This window comes from Schistocerca nitens, chromosome 1, assembly GCF_023898315.1.
Source record: "Schistocerca nitens isolate TAMUIC-IGC-003100 chromosome 1, iqSchNite1.1, whole genome shotgun sequence".
NCBI lineage: Eukaryota > Metazoa > Arthropoda > Insecta > Orthoptera > Acrididae > Schistocerca > Schistocerca nitens.
In genome coordinates this window covers 877,093,018-877,115,473 of record NC_064614.1, presented here as the reverse complement: position 1 = coordinate 877,115,473, position 22,456 = coordinate 877,093,018, and the positions used below count along the sequence as shown (strand labels likewise).

General features: G+C 40.4%; 1 protein-coding gene and 1 pseudogene across 2 annotated transcripts in view; both read right to left on the bottom strand.

Annotated features, from left to right (window-relative positions):
* Window positions 1-212: 212 nt before the first annotated feature.
* Window positions 213-330, bottom strand: LOC126208898 (5S ribosomal RNA; annotated as a pseudogene).
* A 14,791-nt stretch (window positions 331-15,121) lies between these two features.
* Window positions 15,122-22,456, bottom strand: part of LOC126263693 (protein-lysine N-methyltransferase EEF2KMT) — a 40,225-nt gene continuing 32,890 nt past the window's right edge. For both annotated transcript variants that reach the window (XM_049960832.1, XM_049960823.1), the window contains 3 exons: window positions 22,029-22,395; window positions 15,578-15,715; window positions 15,122-15,364 (listed from right to left, as the gene is read on the bottom strand). In XM_049960832.1, the coding sequence (XP_049816789.1) occupies window positions 15,249-15,364; window positions 15,578-15,715; window positions 22,029-22,395 (621 nt within the window). In that variant the 3' untranslated portion in view covers window positions 15,122-15,248. The remainder of the gene's footprint in view (window positions 15,365-15,577; window positions 15,716-22,028; window positions 22,396-22,456) is intronic.

Here is a 22,456-nt window from a genome sequence, read left to right as displayed (position 1 = left end):
AAAAAAACTAAACTCCTCCCGCACAGGCCATGAAGGCCCAAAGGTACCGACTGGCCCCGTGTCATCCTCAGCCCACAGGCGTCACTGGATGCGGATATGGAGGGGAATGTGGTCAGCACACCACTCTCCCGGTCAGTTTCCGAGACCGGAGTCGCTACATCTCAATCAAGTAGCTCCTCAGTTTGCCACACAAGGGTTGGGTGCACACCGCTTGCCAACAGCGCTCGGCAAACCGGATGGTCACCCATCCAAGTGCTAGCCCAGCCCGACAGCGCTTAACTTCGGTGATCTGACGGGAACCGGTGTTACCACCGCGGCAAGGCCGTTGGCAGACATCCGACACCTGTGTCCTAAACAGTTTTATACAAAACTGCAACAGAGGAAACAGAGGAAGCATTAAAGCCGACATATTCCGTGTGCGGGCGCGGTTTTCATCAGTTCGGGAATCTGCAGACACAACGGAAATTGTATGAATGACTTCAGTGACTGATGTGGTAATAATTTGTAAATATGTACTATTTTCCTCTGTTAATTTCCTTAAAAATGCCTAGCTCCGACGGATAAATCACTAACCATACAGGCAGAAAAAAAATCTCTCACGAAAGTTGTATAATTAGAATTTAACTTTATAGTTTCCCAGTGTGTCAAAATGCATCTAACAATGACACAGAGTTTTTATGTTACATAAGGAAACTCTTTAAAGAAGGAATATGTTAATATGAAACCAAAGAGAATAATTCCAACCACGTCGGAGGAATCACGGTACTGTTGGTGTCCCTTATGCGTGTAAAATATACCTTCAGTCAGAGATTGTGTTGTATCGTAGGGTTGTGCCTGCTGTTATTTACTGCTGCTTTACGTCAATACGGATGCTTGGTTTAGGACGGGGTCATGCTCCCACTTTAAAGTGGATTCGCATTGTTTCGAATATGTCCAGCATTGTAAACAGTTGTGCTATTGCGTTCTGTGTTTATATCTACAACTACATTTATACTCTGCTAGCCACCAAGCGGTGTGTGGCGGAGGGCACAATTCGCGCCAAAGTCATATCCCCCCCCCCCCCCTTTGTTCCACTCGCGTGCCGCGCGAGGGAAAAACGACTGTCTGAACGCCTCAGTACAAGCTCTTATTTCCCTTATCTTTGAATGGTGATCATTGCACGATTTGAAAGTTGGTGATAATAATATATGCTCTACATCCTCGGTGAAGATCGGATTTCGGAATTTAGTGAGCAGCCCCTTCTGTTTAGCGCGCCGTCTATCTGCAAGTGTGTCCCAATTCAAACTTTCTATGAGATTTGTAACGCTCTCGCGATGGCTAAATGTACCAGTCACGAATCTTGCCGCTCTTCTTTGGACCTTCTCAATCTCTTGAATCAGACCCAACTGGTAAGGATCCCAAAAGAAGAACAATACTCCAAGACTGGACGAACTAATGTATTGTAAGCTATTTCCTTTGTTGGACTGCATCGCTTAAAGGATTCTACCAGTAAACAATTCCGAGCAATATGTATATGGACATGATCTTTTGCACAAGGTGCTTTATGTTTTTATATATTTTAGCGATGGAAAACATTTTGTAATATGCTATTTTTATCTACTTGGCGTCTTCTGCATGAGGTCAGCGCAAAATAAACATATTTTACAATGAAAATATTTTGAGATATGAAGATGTCTGTTGGAACTGGTTGTTTTACATAAAGAAATATTTTATGCGATCTTGGCTGCTGAGTAGTTTTTAATAATTAAAAGATCGCCCTACAGTACTCCAAAAATAAGAAAATTCGAAGTTCCTACTTAGACTATGTGACTGACGAAAGCTGGTTGACATGGTTGGCTTATATGGCGGATATTTTCGGTGCCGTCAACATTCTTAACTCTGCAGGGTAAGGACGGCGAGAAATTTTTTGCAAGACAAAGTAGAAGCAGTGATAATGAAACTTCAACGATGGGCTCAAAAAGTGGAAAAGATTCCTTCAACGTATTTCCAGTCTTACATGATTTTCTGGAAACCAATGAAGTCAAAATTGATAAAACAACATGTACAACCATAAAAGATAACTTCAAATCTTTGGCCTCCAGCCTCAGGTAATATAAAATTATATATTTTTCTAAACTCTATCCAAATATTTTTAATACGCCTATCTGGAAATACTAATTTTCTTTAAACAGTAAATTAATTTTTCAACACTGTGATTTTTAAAACTAATAATAATGTATTTTATTTACTTGTCTTATACTGATTATACACTTAATGCTTCATTTACATGAATGGTGGTGGTGGTGGTGGTGGTGGTGGTGATGATATAATAACGACAACACAAACACCCAGTCCCCGGGCGGAGAAAATCCCCGACCCGAGCGGGAATCGAACCCGGGATCCGGTGATCCAGAGGCAGCAACGCTAGCCACTAGATCACGAGCTGTGGACTTACATGAAAGATAGTATACTAACTGGACTTACTAGAGCAATATCTAAGTCTTTTTATGTTTCTTTTAGGAACTAATTCCTCAAAATTCAAGGCGTAATCCAATTGATCAGAAATCACTTTAAAGAAATTACTTTTAAAAACTGAAAATATCATCAAGTGAAGAAGCTCCAACTGAACCATCATGTAACCTCATTCTAAAATCGTTTTTTAGACACACCACCGTCGATCCCGTTCTAGTTAACAGTTTGGAAAGAAATTTCAGCAATTGCCAAATTCACACTGAAAACACTTAATGGGAATTTCAACAATCTTTCTTTGTGAACAAGCATTTTACACTTTACTTTCTTTGAAAAATAAGTACATAATAGACTGAATGTAGTTAGTGATTTGAGACTAAAATTAATGAGTTTTAGTCCAGATATTTATTCTCTCAGGGGGACAATCAATGTCAAGAATCGTAATGACTAGTTTTTAACATTGACCACTTGATTATAAGCTTTCTGATAGTTGTGACAGCTAAGTGAATACAATAAAAGTCGTTTCTTTATAAAAATAATATAAATATTTTTCAATTCTACAGTACGTTTTACTAATTGGTCCTACATAAAAAATGCACAAACGTATTTTTTACTTCTAACCTTTGTTAACAAATTAGGTGGACCAGATAGCTAAAAAGGTTGGGAGCGCTGCTCTAAACCACGAGAGTGTTGCCACCGAGGCAATGAATATCTGACGGTGCTCGAGTCTGAACAGTGAAACCAGTAAACTAAACCAAACCATAGCCCACCATTGGCGGTTTATCTGTACATTGACTATGTAATCCTACATCTAACGAACACGTCTACTTCAAGTATCAGTACTGCAGCCCCCGATCTACGACATTTTCGAACTGGGGCAAAAACTTGGAAAAATCGCTTTTTAAAAATATGTTCATTTTGTCGCGTATATCTTCCTGAAGAATTTGATACATAAAACATGTTCGATGACATGTTATTTGGTCTTATGTGTGCCGAAGTGCAGTGCTACGCCTCTTCAAACAGCTTTCTTCTATCGCATGTCACTATATTTGGCTCTATCGGATTCAAAGGTGTATATTTTGTAAGGGAAGCCATAAAACCTATATTGAGGACAGTGGAAATTAGAATGTCCTGTGGTGCCTCTCCTGCTTTCTTCAATTTTTTTCTCTCTAATCTTGCTACAGCTCTACGGCGCGCATTCCTTTCTGCGAAAGAATCTGTTAACTACATCAAAGTTCTTCAAGCTTATTGTTGCAAGAAAAATCAAAATGTCGTTGTCTCTAATACTGAAAAAGCTGTTAATATGAATAGTACCCAAGACTGGTGTTGTTTCTCGATTTGATTACGTCTGTTTTGTCACTGTCTGCTAGATAAAACGAAATAGAACTTTCTAATATTGCAGCAATTGTAACACACGCCAAATAAACGAGACTGTTTTCGCACACATTGTCATTTTTATCTAAATCATTTACATAAATAACGAGATAGAATATAACTCATGAAATACCAATATCTAATGCCTATTCGGCCTACTACAAGCAAAAAGTTGTGGGTTAGGAAATTGTTTTACATTTCATTTATACGCTCCAATTTCTCAAGCATGAGATCGAAAAGTAGTAGTATGAAATTTTTATATAGATCTGGAATCTTCATACTCTTCCATACTTGTTCTAACAAACAATCTTGTCATTACAATTCTATAACTATTCCTGCGATTGTCAAAACTTGTTCTCTGGTTAACCTCACTAGCCCTGCCAGACTCACCGGTTCAGTTATCCCACGTTTATTCTCCAGTTAGGCGTTATTGTGTGTTCGTACAATACGTTTTCCCGCTATTCCTTGAATAGAACTTACGTGGCTGCTAACCGAGAACTGTACAACTGGCCCTTATAAGTAGTGCAGCGTTCTGGCACAAATTTTCTGTCGAAATTTGATTTTCTAAGATACACCGAGAAGATAACACGTAATCTTTCTGTTGTTCCTGTTAGTAGTTTATTTCCACTCAGGTAATCTGAATCTATGGATTTCGCTAATAATTATAACAACGCCTATCATTCGCACACTCAATCAACCACATAAACTAACAGCGACTGGCATTCACCCGTTCGTTTATTCGGCTTGGCTCCTATAGCCCAGTGTCGTTTTGTCTGCGGGAAAGTCTTATTTCTATATGCGACGGGGATTCCACTGGCAGAGACATGTAAACTACGCATGTATTCAAAAATCAACTTATGATTCGTTCAGAAATCAACTTACAATAAAGATGTCCACAAACCAACAGGGATGCGCTTCAAAGACATATGTAGAACACAGGCCAACGATGGAAAAACGTTTTTGCTGAAAATACCTTATTCTTTTGCTTTTCAGGGTGGGAAATCCAAATATATATAAAAAAACTGTATCACTCACAATTTTTTTCACATTTTAGAATTAAAATTATTACATTAGGCGATTTTTTAAATTCTTTAACAGCTTTTATATAGTTAAAACAATTTAAAACGGGGGGTGTAATGAATGTAGATGACGTTGGCAGCACTGCTGAAAAACATTTGCTGGCAAAAAAAGGTAGATTCTTTTTTTGTTTTAACAGATTGCGTTTTGTTACCTGCCAACCTAACCTCACTTTCCCGTTTCCTGTACATGTGCTCAGTCAATGTCTAATTGTGGTTGTAAAAACTCTGCTGACAGTTTTTGTTATACTTGTGGTGAATTTGTGATTAAAAAAACACCATAGAAACCTTACAGACTTTGTGAAAAATGGTTTGTCTTTCATAGTTTGGATCTAAACTTGATCAAGATAAATCTTGGGCAGCGCATAAGGTATGTTATGTGTGTGTTGAAGATCTGAGAAAATGGTCCACAAGGGAGAAAAAAGCCTTTAGATTTGCTGTTCCTATGATATGGGGGGAGTCAAGAAATCATTCCAATGATTGCTACTTTTACAGTGTTGATATTACCGGTCTAACCTTCTGTCCACCATCCAACCAGTAGGGCACGCTGAACCACCTGATGATTTACATTCTATTCCAACAAGTATTTTCTGATGTACAATGTGATTTAGATGAACCAGATGATGATGAATTCCATTGTAATACACAAAGTCTAGAGCCCAAATTGTTTCCTCAGACCGAGCTTAACGATTTGGTTAGGGGTCTGGGCTTAAAAAATGAAAAAGCTGAATTGCTTGGCTCTAGATTAAATGAAGAGAACTTATTGGCAGTTGGAGCCAGCATAAACATGTATAGAATGAGAAATTTTGCAAGTTTTTTCAACAAGGAAGGCGATTTAGTGTACTGCTCAGACATTACCAGACTGATGCACGAGTTTCGCATTGAATACAAAAAGGAAGACTGGAGGCTGTTTATTGATTCATCCAAAACTAGTTTAAAGGCTGTTTTATTACACAATGGCAACATGTATGCGTCTATACCTGTTGGATATTCTGTACATATGAAAGAAAGCTATGAAAACCTAGAAATAGTGCTAAATAAAATACGCTATTCTGCTCATGGTTGGATGGTATGTGGCGATCTAAAAGTAACATGCATGCTCCTTGGTCAGCAAGGTGGCTTTACCAAATTTCCATGTTTCTTGTGTGAATGGGACAGTAGGGCTAGGGATCAACACTGGTGCAGAAAGAACTGGCCTGTGAGGGCGTCTTTAAAACCTAGTGAGAAGAACATTCTACACAAAAACCTTGTAGATCCAAAAAACGTACTCCTACCACCTCTAAATATAAAATTAGGCATAATGAAACAGTTTTTAAAGGCTTTGCCTAAAGATGGACCATGTTTTAAGTATCTCTTCCAAAACTTTCCACACCTTTCAGAAGCTAAACTAAAAGAAGGCGTCTTTGTCGGACCTGACATTAGAGAATTGATGTCTGATGTTAACTTTGAATCCACAATGACCTTAAATGAGAAAGAAGCATGAGTATCATTCAAGCAAGTCGTTACAAAGTTCTTAGGACTGATATTAGTGAGGAGCAAGGAGAGTGTTTTCACCAGGATATTAAAGTGATGGAAAAATGCTACCAAGGCTGCTGGAACAACAACATGATGAGGGACTACTGTTGGTCACTTCACCAAGTGACTCATCATAGAAAAAGCTACACAAGAAGCTTCAAAGAAAAAAGAGAAAGAAAATACAAACAATTCCAGCTGATGAGTGAAACCTCTATTAACACATATCATTGTTTTAAGTAGCTTACTGTAAATACAAACCATGCTTATGTTGTAACAAAGCGTTCCATTAATTTCCCCGTTTATCGTATAGCATATAATAAACGTGATGGGCTAACGGTTTGGCCTCCACGCTCTCCTGACATAACCCCATTAGGCTTCTTTTTATGGGGTTACGTCAAGGACGAGGTCTACGTGTACCAGATCTTGCAACCCTGCGGCAACGGATAACCACAGTCGTTGAATCGATCCCTCCAGTGATGTTGGCATATAATAAACAGAATATTGCTCGAAAACTACGGGTGATACCAAAAAACTACGGCTAGATTTGGATTCAGCTCATAAAAACCTATAAGATCAGCTATCAAAGTATAAAAATTAAAAAAATTTTTCGTTGACCTGTGTAATCAATAAACCAACGTGCGCCGGATGCTAGGCGCTTCCTTCAAAAGTATTGATTTGACGCCCCTTTGAAACTGCCGCCCGGGGCAGATACCTTACCCCCTCCTCACTTGATCGGGGCTTGTAGTACTGATGTAGTCACTGCTCACTGTAACTTTTCCTGATGCGCAAATGAGCCAAAACATAACTACTGCGAGACTGAATATCGCCTGGCTGCGTTGCCAGCACAGTAAGGGAGCATAAAATCTGAGCACATACGAATGGTGATCTTTCTGGCGACGGCACAGGCCGCGAATGTGAAAAATCGCTGACATACGCAACTTTGACAAAGGACACACTGTCATGGTCCGGTGCTTGGAAACGGCTGTTCGCGATCATTTAAGGATAGTACAGGGTGTCCGAAAAGTCTTTCCCTGATTACATACATTGATAACTCAGGCTAGAAGTAAGATACAAATATGAAACCGGTGTCTAATTGTTTACGAACTATCAAAGTTTTTTTCACACATCAGTAAACTTCCACATGAGCACCCTTGGTAGCACGTAGCACATCTAGGCGATATTCAATTTCCGTCCAGACATCAGCCAACATCACTGGTGGGATCGATTCAACGACTGTGGTTATCCGTTGCCGCAGGGTTTCAAGATCTGGTACACGTAGACCTCGTCCTTGACGTAACCCCATAAAAAGAAGCCTAATGGGGTTATGTCAGGAGAGCGTGGAGGCCAAACCGTTAGCCCATCACGACCTATCCATCGCCCAGGAAAGGTCATATCGAGATAGGCACGGACGTCCAAACCCCAATGAGGCGGTGCACCGTCTTGCTGAAACAAGACTCAGGGTGATACTGAAGCAGCTGAGGAACAGCATACAGTTGCAACATGTCCAGATACACTGCAGATGTGATGGTAGCCTCAGCGAAGAAGAATGGCCCGATAATTCGACCGTGCAATAGCGCGCACCAAACATTCACCTTTGGACTGCCTCTGGTGCACTCCATGACCTCGCCAGGGAGTTGTGAACCCCCAATGCGCTCATTATGGCGATTCACTACTCCAATGACAAAAAAGGTCGCTTCGTCGGAAAAAGCAATTCGTCTGACATAACCATCATCGTCCTCAATACGTGATAGCATTTCGACCGCAAAGTCATATCGACGTGTACTGTCATTGGGCAACAAAGGAAGTGGAAGTTTACTGATGTGTGAAAAAAAACTTTGATAGTTTGTAAACAATTAGGCACCAGTTTCATATTTGTATCTTACTTCTAGTCTGAGTTATCAATTTATGTAATCAGGGAAAGACTTTTCGGACACCCTGTAGTTTAAGGAAGGTGAAACGACGCGAACGTGACAACGGATTAGACCTCCGCGACTCATCACAAAACGCGGAGGTAGGCGGCTTGTCTGCTCTGTGAAGAATACTAGATCTGTGGCAGATTTGGAGAGAGAGTACAATTCTGGTACAAATGGTACAGTATGTTAACTGTATATTGGCCAATCAGCTCCGTAGTCTTGAACCGGTAGTCATTTGTTTTAAATGGCAGCCAACGATAGCAAGCTGACAGTCTGTGAGGTAGCCATTGTTGTGCTTCACTGTGTTTCGTATTGTTTACTTTCCTTGTGATTAATATACTTAATTGTTGCTGTTATTTAATATTTCAATCCATATGACGATTTTTGTTTCGATTTAAAATAACATTTGAACTGTTTTTACCTCTATGTGTGACTTCTGCTTTCGCAGAAGCATGAAGCACCGGTTGGGGTGCAAGCGTGGCTTGCTTCCTCCGTTCCCTTCTGCCTGCATCCCCTCCTGGTATGGTGAACACAATGCAAGTGCTTCGGAGCACGCCCTTAAGCGTACATGGTTGAACACTGCGCAGCAGACATGTGTTGATCCAACGACATCGTCAGTTACGACTGTAATGGGTATGAGATCATGGAGACTGGATCGTGGACCATCAGAAACGCGTCGTCTGACGGGATGAATCGTGCTTCCTGCTACACCAGGCTGCTGATCGTGTCCGGATACACCGCCATCCAGGTGAGAGGCCACGCGAAACATGCACCACGTCACTAACGCCGGCCGGGGAGGCAGTTTACGCTGTGAAGGGCATTCACTTCAGCTTCCATGGGGCCTGCTGTTGTAATGGAAGTCATCATGACAACTGTGGACTATGTAAACATTGCGAACCTCCTACATCCCTTCATGCTTGATTTCTTCCAGCAGGATAACTGCCAGTGTCACCAAATCAGAATCCTGCTACAGTGATTCGAGGAGCATGACAGTGAACTCAAATTAATGCCTTGGCCACCAAAATCACCCGATCCGAATACTATGGAACAAATCTAGTACGCTATTTCGTCCCAGTTCCGCGGCCACAAATAACCAACCAGTAATTTACAGGAATAATGTGACCTGTTCCGTAGACAAGTGATGCCACATACCTCTGGAAACATACTAAGGACTCGTTGAATCCGTACCACGCAGAATCGCTGCTGTATTGTGTTCCGACAGTGGACCAACACACTATTAAGTAGGTGGACATAGCGTTCCGGCTCATCAGTGTAAAATAAGAATAGTTATGATTGAAACTTTTCTAGTTGTTTTCAACTTCAGGGCAGTTAGTGTAAATACACAGCTATCCAACGAATGGACGTTTTTGAAGGTTCCTTTGCGACAAACCCTGTGTTGCACGACAAAAATCGAACAACGTTAAAAGAAGGGTACCTTTTGAAGTCCTGTCACTGTGCAGGCCACGGCAGCTCTATTTCCGTGCTGCGCTCTGATCGAGAATGGAATAAATACAGTCTCCACTTTCTAACAGGTTGTTATTAAATATATTCTCTTGTAAGAAAATCTCGGGAATTTTATTCAGTTTATCGTGAGCAAGACTATGACGACTTGCGAGCTGCACAAAATGACCTTGTTAGCCTATGCGGCCTGCGGGTTGCTGACCACTGCCCTATGTGACCTGGTTGTTGCGCCTTACATATCAGAATTTTGCTGCTGCTGCTGCTACTACTACTACTACAAATATAAAACTGTGTAAAATAGTGTGAGCGAGTCCTTTCATAGGTCGGAAGATGTTCCTGCAAATGCATTCTGCAATGAGAGTGTAATTCTTGTCGACAACGAACTGATCACAGCTGTCATTGCATAAGGATGAGAAAGGAAGGAAGGATGTATCCCAGCATTCGTCTTAAGTGATTCATGGATACCACAGAATATGTAAATCAGGATAGACTTTTCTCATCGTACATACAACTATCATTCTAGCAATAATGAGGATATTCAGCCCAGATGTCAATCGTGTGTTTATTGCCACAACATGTCTCGGGACATTATCCCATTTTCTAGTGTTAAAAACAAGGAAACAATCCTCCTCAAACCTACAGCCATATGATTACAAACATCCTGTGTTATAACCTACCTTAAAAAATGTCATTAGGGCTCGTCACAACTTAGGAACAAGCTGCACCCGTGCTCTGTTAACTCAAAACTAATAACATCACAAGCCGGTGCATCCATCATTCCTGAGATTTGAGGCTGTACCTCGGGAACGATGGGTGCACCGGCTTGTGATGTTTTTAGTTTTGAGTTGACAGAGCACGGGTACAGCTTGTTTTTAAGTTGTGATACCTAATGGCACTATTTTTGTTATATCTCAGGACGTCTGTAATCCTTAAATGTCTGTCGGTATAAGGAGGATTGCTTTATCTGGTTTCCTTGTTTTTAGCACTTGAAAATGGGGTATGTTATCGCAAGATATGTTGTGGTAATAATTATACGATTGCCATCTGGGCTGAATATCCTCAATATCGCTTTTCTCATTATAACTGGGGGCAAATTAGTGGGATGTTCTGTAATTAGTAGAATGTTGAAGGTCGTTAAGCCACATGTCAGTGGTGAATAAATGCCAAATATGTTTTAACACTAATTTTGTATGTCGTTATACCTAAGTTTTATATTCCATTAGACTAGCATTTGTGCCCCACTATTCGTCAGTATGAGCCCACTGAGTGTCCACTTTCCTTAACACGTTGTAAGTAAACAAAGATCTGCTGACATGCTGTGCAAGAGAAGATAAGCAGTCAACTTAACGTTTGTTATCAATTTCTCCGCGTGCTACACAACTGTTTAATTAATTAACAAAAAAGTTGAAACCAGTAGTGGACTAAATAAAATTCTGTAGAGCAACTGGAGAGAGTTTTTCATCACTCGTGGATGTTTCCAACATAGCATTTCTTATTGTGCATTGTTTTCCTGGTGATGATGTGGCCCTAGCTTGTGAATAATACAGATTAAATGAAAAACTGCTATAACCGAATTCATCGTCAGTAGAGTGTTCAACTTACCTGCGAACCATTTACGCTGGACTCCGATTATGGGGGAGTGGAGTTCAAAACCCTTAAATGCCACAAAGATTTGTAGTCTCCGTGAACCTCTACAATTAATTACTGGGAATAGTTCCTCTGGAAAAGGATATGAAGGGTATCATCCTCATTACTGTAAAATTCGAGCGTATGTTCCGTCTCGAATGACCACGCCGTGGACTATATGCTTAATTCTATTCTTTTCAGGCTATTTGAGCCGAAGCGTCAGTTCAGATGGAGAAGGATGGACGAAAAAATTGGCCTTGTTAGAGATACTATCAGCTACTCTCCTTAGTGATTTGCAGAAATGATGAAAAACCTTACCGCGTTGGCTGTCACACGCCAAGAGATTATGCTTCACCAGCAGACCAAACCCACAGCATTGAAGGCCCGAAGCTAAGCTGTGGCCACTGGCGCCAACACGACAGTCAATAATGATAGATATAGGACTGGAAACATGCTCCCCCGAATGTGTCTCCAATTTCAAAATGTCATATGTTTAATTTTTGTTTTGAAAAGTAGGATATACATGTGGATATTGTGGGGGGATTCATTTAGCCTCGGACTTATCATACGTGTAATACGGAAAATAAGTTTATTTCTCAAAATCTGCAGGAGTAAAATATATCAGTTAGTTAGTGTAAGTTTTCAGGTGTCAATTTCAACAAAGTATATGATGTAAATGAAATTAGCAGCGTGTTTCAGTTTCCTTTGTTCCCACCTTGATGCAGTCACTCATTCAAAAGTATTTTATTGTACTACGAATATTAGTTTACATACTGTCCTGAGCGTATATTATTTCTCTGGCGCTTAAAAACTGGGTGCATTGACGTAAATGTTTCGTGTGTCTACTGCCAATGACTGTGACGTCCAAAAGGTGATCGTATAATGCGTTTAGATTTTTCATTGGTCGTAAATGTCTGGGATTTGTGCATAAGAAATCTCTTAGAATTGTTTTTGTGTAAGTTCCTGATTAAGAAAATAAACTCTTTTGGTGCTCTTTGAACTATATGCTGTGAAATAAACTCAAAAGCCTTTCCAGGTGAGGAAAAAACGTTTGCGCTTCTCTGCGTTCTAATGGAATTTCCGTAGCAATAGTTTAGACAACGTATTGGATTCTGTATTCAGCTTAGTCTTCTTATAATAAGGCCCAAAAATGAAAAATGAGAGTCAAGTCTAGCAGCGACATTTTAATTTATTTGGCACCATCCGTTTCGATCTTGGCTCTTATCCAGAAGCGCAGGCGGGCTTCGAGCCCGTAGCCCTGAAGACTACGGATTCGATACTTTCTTGTACTACAAACAAGTTAATATTTCAGCTGGGCACTGAACCGGACGTCTATGTCTGCTTGATATCATGACACTTTTTAAGTCGCTGTTTGGCCAATGAATGCCAGATATCTAGATCGGATATTCTCTGTACTTGATTAACATCATTCTCTCTTTGTATATCGTTTATTCCCTTTCGTTTGTGGCAGGGGCCTCAACCTGGCGTCATAATGCTTCTACGGAGATTCATTTACCGTCAGACTTTTCATTCATGAAATACCGAAAATGAGCTGTTTGTTTCTCCCAGTACATTGACAGTGCTTTATAGGCTACCTTATTTGTTTGTGCTATGTTTTGTGACACGTGGTCTGCATCTGACCCACGGTCTACGATCTGCACATCTCTGTACAAATAAATGCTGTAAACGCAGCATCCTAACCGTTCAATGTAAAAGTTACATATAGCATAAACTAAATCATGTTTTTGTTTTCTCTGCCGAAACAGAAGTACGGAACAAACAGTTCAATAATGTGACAGATACAACTACCGTTTTAATTGAACGCACAAGTACTACTTTTTATTTTCAATTTGTACCTTGCGGTGACGTCTTCACGTATCAGAAAGTAGCACCAGTTCTCGGGAACAAGCTAACAACAACCATTCGATTTCAAACAAATATATCGTTACCCTGGTATTTTTTCTCTTTTTGACGTGTTTTATTACTCTAAAAATACAAATTAACGATACAAATTTTTTAACGAACAACTGGAGTTTTACATCTCGTCAACATGGAAGTCATAGAGACGAAGGAATAGTTCTGATTTTTAAAGCATGGGGGATGGAACTGGCATTGGCCTGGTTAAGGGTGCATCCCGGCATTCACCTGAAACGATTTAAGGCAACCACGAACGTTTTTAAATAGTGTTGCCTACCGGAAATGCTTCATGTAATGCCGACAACTGCAGTTTAATGCAATAAGTATAAAAAACTTTACGTTAAGGAACGTTTCGTATTGCTTATATTTGTTGAGAGCACAGAAACACAGAAGAAACTTGTAGCAAATACGCAAAGGAGCTTGCTAGAAATATTGTGACGTCTGAAATCTGGGAGGGGGAAAAACAAAAGCTGTACTAGCTTAACATCTCGCCACCTCAGTCCTCAGCAGGAGCACCGTATTTCCATCTCATTGAACTATGACAAGTAAGAAACTCATACGTACTTTATTAGGTCTGCTGTAATTTATTTGGCCTCAGATTTTTTTCTTTGTGAATAAATGTTCTAGGTTCTTCAACGACGCTTCGCTAGTTCAACCACGTGGTTGTCAAAATATTCAAGTGCCTTTCATTGAGAAATTGCTTCATATTAAACACGGCAGAATCAAACAACGATTTTGCTAATCCGATAAAAGTAGTAAAACATACACCTAAACAAGAAGAAGTCATAATTACTCAGTGATCAATGCTACTTTAGCTGAACGTCAACAAACAAGTACGGATATATGACAGAAACCAAAAACTGACTCACGACTAGCACTGCGAAACTGGATTAGAAAGACGCTAAGACGGCTGGTCTTATACATGTTACAGAAAATCGTCCTTCAGAGAACTCGAATTATTACAGCAATTTGATGATGTAGCATGAGGCATATGCTTCAGGTAAATCGAAGCATATGAGTATAATTTTAAATAACAGAGCATCATTACCTCTCTTCTTCGATTTTGCTGACTGTCGAGATTGCTGAAATCTCCGACAATATTTTACGCCGATCGTACGATGAAACGAAAACGCCGTATGTCGCGTTAACCACGAGTACAAAGTAAACAAACGTCTGCTAAACACACGATACGAACGAGAGCAATGCTGCCAACAGTCGGTCCTGACAGTACGTGACTCACGGTGAGGAAATTCCTTATTGACACGTATTCTCGCAAGGCTGAGTTGCGTTGAATAAGTGCGAAGAAAGGTTTGGCAGTTTACTTATAAGGAGTGAGAAACTGACAGTTCCATATTCAGATTGTTTAGTAAATCTCCACAGTAAACTGCTGAGTATTAAGTAAGTTCTCTTGGGAATCTCCCGTAGCGTTATTTTGTAAACAAAACAACGTCGTAAACACATAGGAAATTTGACCGAGAACACCATCACCATCAAGAGGAATACTTTTAATGCGTTTTATTATTAATTGATCTGAACCCAAAACCTTCAGTTCGCGTGAAGGTCATTACAGTTTTTAGTGAAGCAAAACCTTCCTTTCAGTTTCGTATATTGTAATACACAAATAAGTATATAAAATTGCCTACCAGCACGGCTAGTAACAGTCGAGTGTTAGAGGTATTTTTAAGTGTGGCCCTTGATTCATTTCTATGAAAGACGAACAATTATCTAGGTTACTGCAGTGTGCAAAAAAATAACATGCAGTACTTTCACAGTCCGTATGAAACACATTTTACATTTTAATATTTGTTATCATATCCCAGATGAACACAGTTTGAATACAGGTAAGTGTTGCAGCCTGCATCACAGCTTCTAATGTCTGAGTCTTCCATGAAACAATTCCCTGTGCTCAATTATGTGTCTACTGGCCTGAGCTTTGGAGTCTGTAGATATTCACCAACATATCTTGAGGCAGCAAAAAGTGGGTAGGCCTAGTAGAAGGAACATCGATCTGTACTATTTTGATCTCATACTGTGCTGCAATAAAGATAAATATAGATTAAAGAGTTATTAAAATGTACATTAATGGATTATTCGAATTCTACAGTAAGATTAACAAGAAATGAACCTGTCAAAGTACCACAAAGAATTAACATATTTTGTAGTACATAAGTTATAAAAAAAAACTAAACAGAACTATATAATTGCAACTGTGTATTTAGGAAAAATTCAAGGTAAAAATGGTCTTACCAAGTGTGTGCAGAAACTGCTGTAGTGTATTTTGATCTCTTACAGTACATGCAATAATGGCTACTGTTTTTTGATAGTGTAAAAGATTCTTTAATGCTTGACAAAGCTCAGTAAATGTGCTTGAGTCATACACAACATCTGCAGAAAATAACATGGGAATTAAAATCACAGACAAAAAGCATACTGCAGCAAACAAAAGTGACTGACTACAGTAATTCTACTTATTACTCACTTTTGAGAATGAACTGAAATACCATTAAGAAACACACAGGCAAGGAATTCAAAAAGTGGACACACGGTAAAAGTGCTGAATATCTCAAAGACAATAGGAAATCTGCTTAGAGCAGATATTTGGTACCCTCTAAATACGTCTCTACTGGATTTCTACATTTATCTATATGTGATGCAGTGGCAGAATAAGAGAGGGGTGGAGGTGGCATCCTGCCCTGTGCCTCTGGTCCTGGGGAGCCTCCAAATCTCGAGACCCTCAAGATTTGGCCTCGTTTAGTTTCACAGTCTCAGGCCTCTATCGGGTTTAGTCCGGCACAATGTGGTGGCCATCTGTTCCATTATACATTACTATTCCCTCCTTAGCATCATAATACATGAAAAGTAACTTACAGTATGATGGTATACTGTAAAGACTTACACTGGGCATTCCCTGATTAATAAAAATGAAACTGCAGCGATCTATGTTATAAACAGGTAGTCAGGTTCACATAGATAACACTGTTAGCACAGTTGCACGTACAAAGTTAATGAAACTCTACAGACTTTTAAGACTTAATTCTCAGTAGTTACCAACAGTCAATAGAGAGAGTTGTGGATAAAATGAACACATTTTTCACATTGACAAGGAAACGCAACTTATTCTCACAGAAGACATTTTGCAGCTATTTTCTGTTCATTTTGTGGGGGAGAAATTTTGCATTTCAAAGTGACGCCTCAGTTCACATAATACTCTCTTTCTGGGATGATGCCTAGAGCAGTAGGAGAAAAATCAGCATTTTGTAAAATGCATGTTGTAATGTTTATTAACTGTTGTACATGTGCAAATCTGACAATGTGTTGAACAACACAGAAAATAACCAAGCTCATTAAAAGTGTTCGACCTTGGAAACATTTGGAACTGGGCATATGTCCATATCAAACAACGGAAAGTCAAAATTGGAGTATCAACAATTATATAAAAAGGTTGCTACTCACCATAAAGATCACACATTGAGTTGCAGACAGGCATGAAGAAAAGGGTGTTACACATTAGCTTTCGCCCAAAACCTTTGTCAGAAAAGAGAAGAATACACACATTCACACCTCTCTCTCTCTCTCTCTCTCTCTCTCTCTCTCTCTCTCTCTCTCTCTCTCACACGCGCACACACACACACACACACACACAAAACCACTACCTCTGATCACTCCAGCCAGAATGCAACAGAAACGTATTGAACGGAAGTAGAAATCCGGAGTAGGACAGTGATGGAGGAGGGATAGAAGGGTATGGGTGGGGGAAGAGGAATCACCACTGCCTAGTGAGCTTGCAGGAATTAGAGAGGACAGGACTGACAGGCACAGTGTTGGGAGGTTGTGTGAGAAGGAAAAAAAGGAACATGGAAAGGAGACGAGCAGAGAAGGACAAAAGACTGGTGGTTGCTCTGGCAGTGAGCAGTGCACAATTAGGGCCATCCTACCCAAGAGCCTTCCCAATTTCCTAAAGTGATGTTCTGTCATCCACACATCCTCCACAATATCCTAGTCCATCCCTATTCCAATTCCTTGCCACAGGGATCATACCCCTGTGGAAGACCCAGGCATAAGACTTGCCCAATCCACCCACCCAGCACTTCCTATTCCATTCCTGTCACAGCCTTATTTTGTCTCATCAGAGGCCACCTGTGCAAGCAGTCATGTTATGTACCAGCACTGCTGCATTCATTATTCACCTTTTTATATTGGCATGACTACAAACAAGCTGTCCGCAATGATGAATGGCCACCACCAGACTGTGGCAAGACCACCCTGTGGCACAACATGGAGCTGTCTATTACATACTTGATTTCAATGGCTGCTTCCTGATCTGGGCCATGTGGATCATCTCCTCTACCACCAATGTTTCTGAACTGTGCAGACAGGAGTTACCCTTACACCACATTCTCCACTCCCAAAATCATCCCAGCCTCAACCAATGGTAACCTACTGCCCTCACATCTTTCACCTAACTGTTTCTGCCCCTCTGTCCTGTCACCACCACCTCTCAATTCGCCACTCACCCTCATTGTGCTCAGCTCTCTGCCACTGCATCCACTGGTCTTTTCCATTTCTCTGCTTCTCTCTTTCCACTTTCCATTCTTCCCTCCCCCTCTCCTTACTCCACAACCTCCCAATACTGCGTGTGTCAGCCCTGTCCTGCCACCTCTAGTCCCTGCATTCTCCACCAGGCAGTACCAATTCCTCTTCCCTCAACTGTACACTGCTATCCCTCCCCATTTCCCCATTCCACTCCAGATTGTTGCTCATATTCAATGCTTTTCTGTCACAGTCTGGCTGGAGTGACCAGAGGTAGTGACCATGTGTGCTTGTATGAATGTGTGTGCATGCTTCCCTTTCCTGATGAAGGCTTTGGCTGAAAACTAATATGTAACAGTCTTTTCATCAACCTGTCTGCAATTAATGTGTGATCTTTATGGTGAGTAACATATGTTGATACGATATTTTTGTTTCAAATAATCATTCCTTACATATCCCTGAGTACTGAGCATTCCTCCTGGAATACCCTGTATTTATGGGTGATTTGGGGGTATATACAGCATGAAATGAAGTATATATACACTAAGTGATCAAAAGTATCCAGACACCTGGCAAAAAACGACTTACAAGTTCATGGCGCCCTCCATCGGTAATATTGGAATTCAGTTTGTGTTGGCCCACCCTTAGCCTTGTTGACAGCTTCCACTCTCGCAGGCATACATTCAATCAGGTGCTGGAACGTTTCTTGGGGAATGGCAGCCCATTCCACACGGAGTGCTGCACTGAGGAGAGGTATTGATGTCAGACGGTGAGGCCTGGCATGAAGTCGGCGTTCTAAAATATCCCAAAGGTGTTCTATAGGATTCAGGTCAGGACTCTGTGCAGGCCAGCCCATTACAGGGATGTTATTGTCATGTAACCACTCTGCCACAGGCTATGCATTATGAACTGTTGCTCGATTGTGTTGAAAGATACAATCGCCACCCCTGAATTAGTCTTCAACAGTGAGAAGCAAGAAGGTGCTTTAAACATCCACGTAGGCCTGTGCTGTGATAGTGCCACGCAAAACAACAAGGGATGCAAGACCCTCCATGAAAAACACGACAGCGCCATAATACTACTGCCTCCGAATTTTACCGTTGGCACTACACACGCTGGCAGATGGCGTTCACTGGGCATTCGCCATACCCACACACTTCCTTTGAATTTCCACATTGTGTACCGTGATTTGTCACTCCACACAATGTTTTTCCACTGTTCATTCAATGTTTACGCTCCTTACACCAAGCGAGGCGTTGTTTGGCACTTACTGACGTGATGTGTGGCAGCCTCAACCACGAAATCCAAATTTTCTCACCTCCCGCCTAACTGTCATAGTACTTGCAGCGAGTCCTGATGCAGTTTGGAATTCCTGTGTGATGGTCTGGATTGATGTCTGGCTACTACACATTACAACCCTCTTCAACTCTAGGCGATCTCTGTCAGTCAACAGATCCCGGCCTGTACGCTTTTGTGCTGTACGTGTCCCTTCATGTTTCCACTTATCTATCACATTGGAAACAGTGGACCTAGGGATGTTTAGGAATGAGGAAATCTCGCGTACAGATGTATGACAAGTGACTCCCAATCACTGACCACGTTTGAAGTCCATAAGTTCTGCGGAGCGCCCATTCTGCTTTCTCACGATGTCTAATGACTACTGAGGTCACTCATACCTGGCAGTAGATGGCAGCATGATGCACTTAATATGAAAAACAGATGTTTTGGGGGGGTGTCAGAGTAGCTGCCCCCTGTGGCAGCAACAGTGGCACTAACCTAATGGGCCTTGAGTGGAACTGAGCTTGGATAACAGATGCCAGTACATTATTCCATGCTTTCAGTTCTAAGCCAGAGTTCATCAGTCATATCTGCTGGCAAGTGATGGCATTCCAGTCTTAAAACACCCTATGACCAGATGTTTTCAATGGATGACAGATATGGAGAATATAGTGCCAGGGAAACTGTCAAACACACTTTGTGTTTAAGTATGCCAGCACAGCTTGAGCTGTAAGCAGTCTTGTGTCATGCACCAATGTGAGCTTCCTCTGTTACAATAATCATCTCCCCGTTTGCTAACTAGGTCTTGTGTCCCTATTCCCTTCACCCTCCATATCCCCTTTGATTTTTTCATCTGCTCCACCTGTCAAACACTAGACTCCAGTCATGCCATTTTGGTCCATATTTTTAAAACTAAGGTGTTCACATCTGATTCACAGACAGTTGTTATATCATTTATACGCCAAAGTTATAAGGAGCCCTTCACAGGGATTGATTAATTTGCTTTCGTTGTTCTGTATGAAAGAACTATCCAGTAACTTAAATCAAAGACATTATCAATTATTTTTGCAGGTAAGACCAAGTACCGCCATGCTGAGCAACAAAGCATAAACGAAAGTAATAAATTGCATTTTATGAAAGTTACTAACAAGATTTGCTATACATTTTGAAACAGTTTTGTACTGTTAAAAATGTTCATGCATCTGATTGTCATGTACCAAGAAGAAATAGCAGAAAGAGCAAGATCTCTCAACTATGTCAAGTCGATGAATATTTAGGTCTACTTATATTTGCAGCAATTGTTGTTCAAATAACACAATCGGCAACATAATATTTATCATGAGTATGAACTGTGACACAGTAAACTAACTGACTAACCAAAATTTCTGTGACACTCAAAGGTTTTATGGTAGAGCTGTGCTGCATGAGTTACAAAATTAGCTGAAAAGCATCTGTAATTGTCAGGTACACTCCTTGGCATGGACTGTCCAAGTTGTGTGAAGATGTTCAACTGAAAACAAATTCATGAGCTAAATACTATCTGAGCTTATGGATAAAATTCTTCTCCAGTCTTGTTACCGGTTGTCACAGAAACTATGTCATGAGACATGTGAATTGCAAGCTGATAGTATACTGTGTGCTGTATCAGAAGTTAAATTCACTTATACTGAAATTTTGCTTCCTGAAGGTAAGCACTGGCAATTGTATGTTTCTGCAGAGAGATGGGATACAAGAGAAGAAAATGTTAAGACAGGAAATTTATGGACATGTCGAAGGAATTTGGAATAACACAAGGGCAAACAAAGATTGGAATGTACTTGGTTGCAGACTGGAAGAGAGACAAGGCAAAATAAATACTTCCTTGTTGCTATATCAGTCATGTAACCTCATAAGGTCAATGCTTTGTTTATCTACCTTTTTTCCATCATCTTTTCTGGTCATTCATCTTTTTCCTTTCTGGGCATTTTCCCACTCGTCTCTCATCTCTGTCATGCACCATGTGAAACAATTTCCATGTCACACTGTGGGAAACCTGAAGTAGGACTTTTTCTAAAGCCTCAACTGATAGTTATGTTTATTGCTAGCATAAGTAGCACTTTGGCACATATTTTTGAAGAACAATTATACAGGATATACATAAAGTCTGGGAACACTTTCAATTATTTATTGCACAAGAACCAAACATTGTATAGATATCATACGTATGTCATTTTGAAGAGAAACCCTGAACATTTTTTTCATATATACCGACATAGCTTAGTTTGGTAATTTGCCAATAGTCTGCACTAGTCACAAACCTGGCGAGTTCATGTGTTGAGCGAGCTTTCTGTGTGTTGGAGTTGGAAGTGGCCTCCCCAATCACCAGATCTCACTCTGTGTGACTTTTTTTCTGTGGGGACACATTAAAGATCTGGTGTATGTACTGCCTCTACCGTGTGAAGTAGCAGAGCTCCAGGAGTGAACACGGGAAGCGATTGCCACAGTCGATGATGCCATGCTGGGACAGGTATGACAAGAATTCAATTACTGTATTGATGTCTGCTGGGTCACTCAGGGTTCACATATTGAATGTTTGTAGAAAAACTTTCAGAGTTTCTCTTCAAAGTGCAATATGTATGACATCTGTACAATGTTTAGTTCTTGTGTAATAAATAATTTAAAGTGTTACTGGACTTTAAGTACACCCTGTAGTACACACATGTAATGACTATATCTTTGTTCAACAAAGGATTCCTCATATGTTAACAAGTTGATAACTTGCAAATTATTCATTTGAACACTAAAATTCTTAAAAGTATTTTTTTGTAAGCTAACTATGTTATAAATATATAAAATGTGGGCAAACATGGAACCCAGCAAATATATTTATACAAAAGTGCACTATACACACCTGCTGCCAGCACAAAATCCACTTCTGTTACTGTATTTTTAGTGACATCTGCCCATGGGAGATTCATAACCGCAACATCAGTATTTTTATGCTTAATTCTGAGCAATGTATTATCCGTTGTTTTTGTGACATTATCCACAAACCTGTGGCAGTCTTTATCATTCGGAGTACTTAAATTCAGCAAAACATTTTCACACAAAGTGCTCAGAACAGCTGCATGGCAGTCAGAAAAACTGTAACTCCGCAGCTCGCAACACAAAACTGTTGTTATTCCAGTGAGGCCCACTCCACTTCCAAGTTCCAGTACTTCTTTATCACGTAGTTCTTCTGAATGACTGAGACACCAATCTGCGAGAGCTTGTGCAGCCTTTTATACAAGGTGAAATGAATTAATGGGGTAGTATTGTGATTTTGAACACTAATACAGT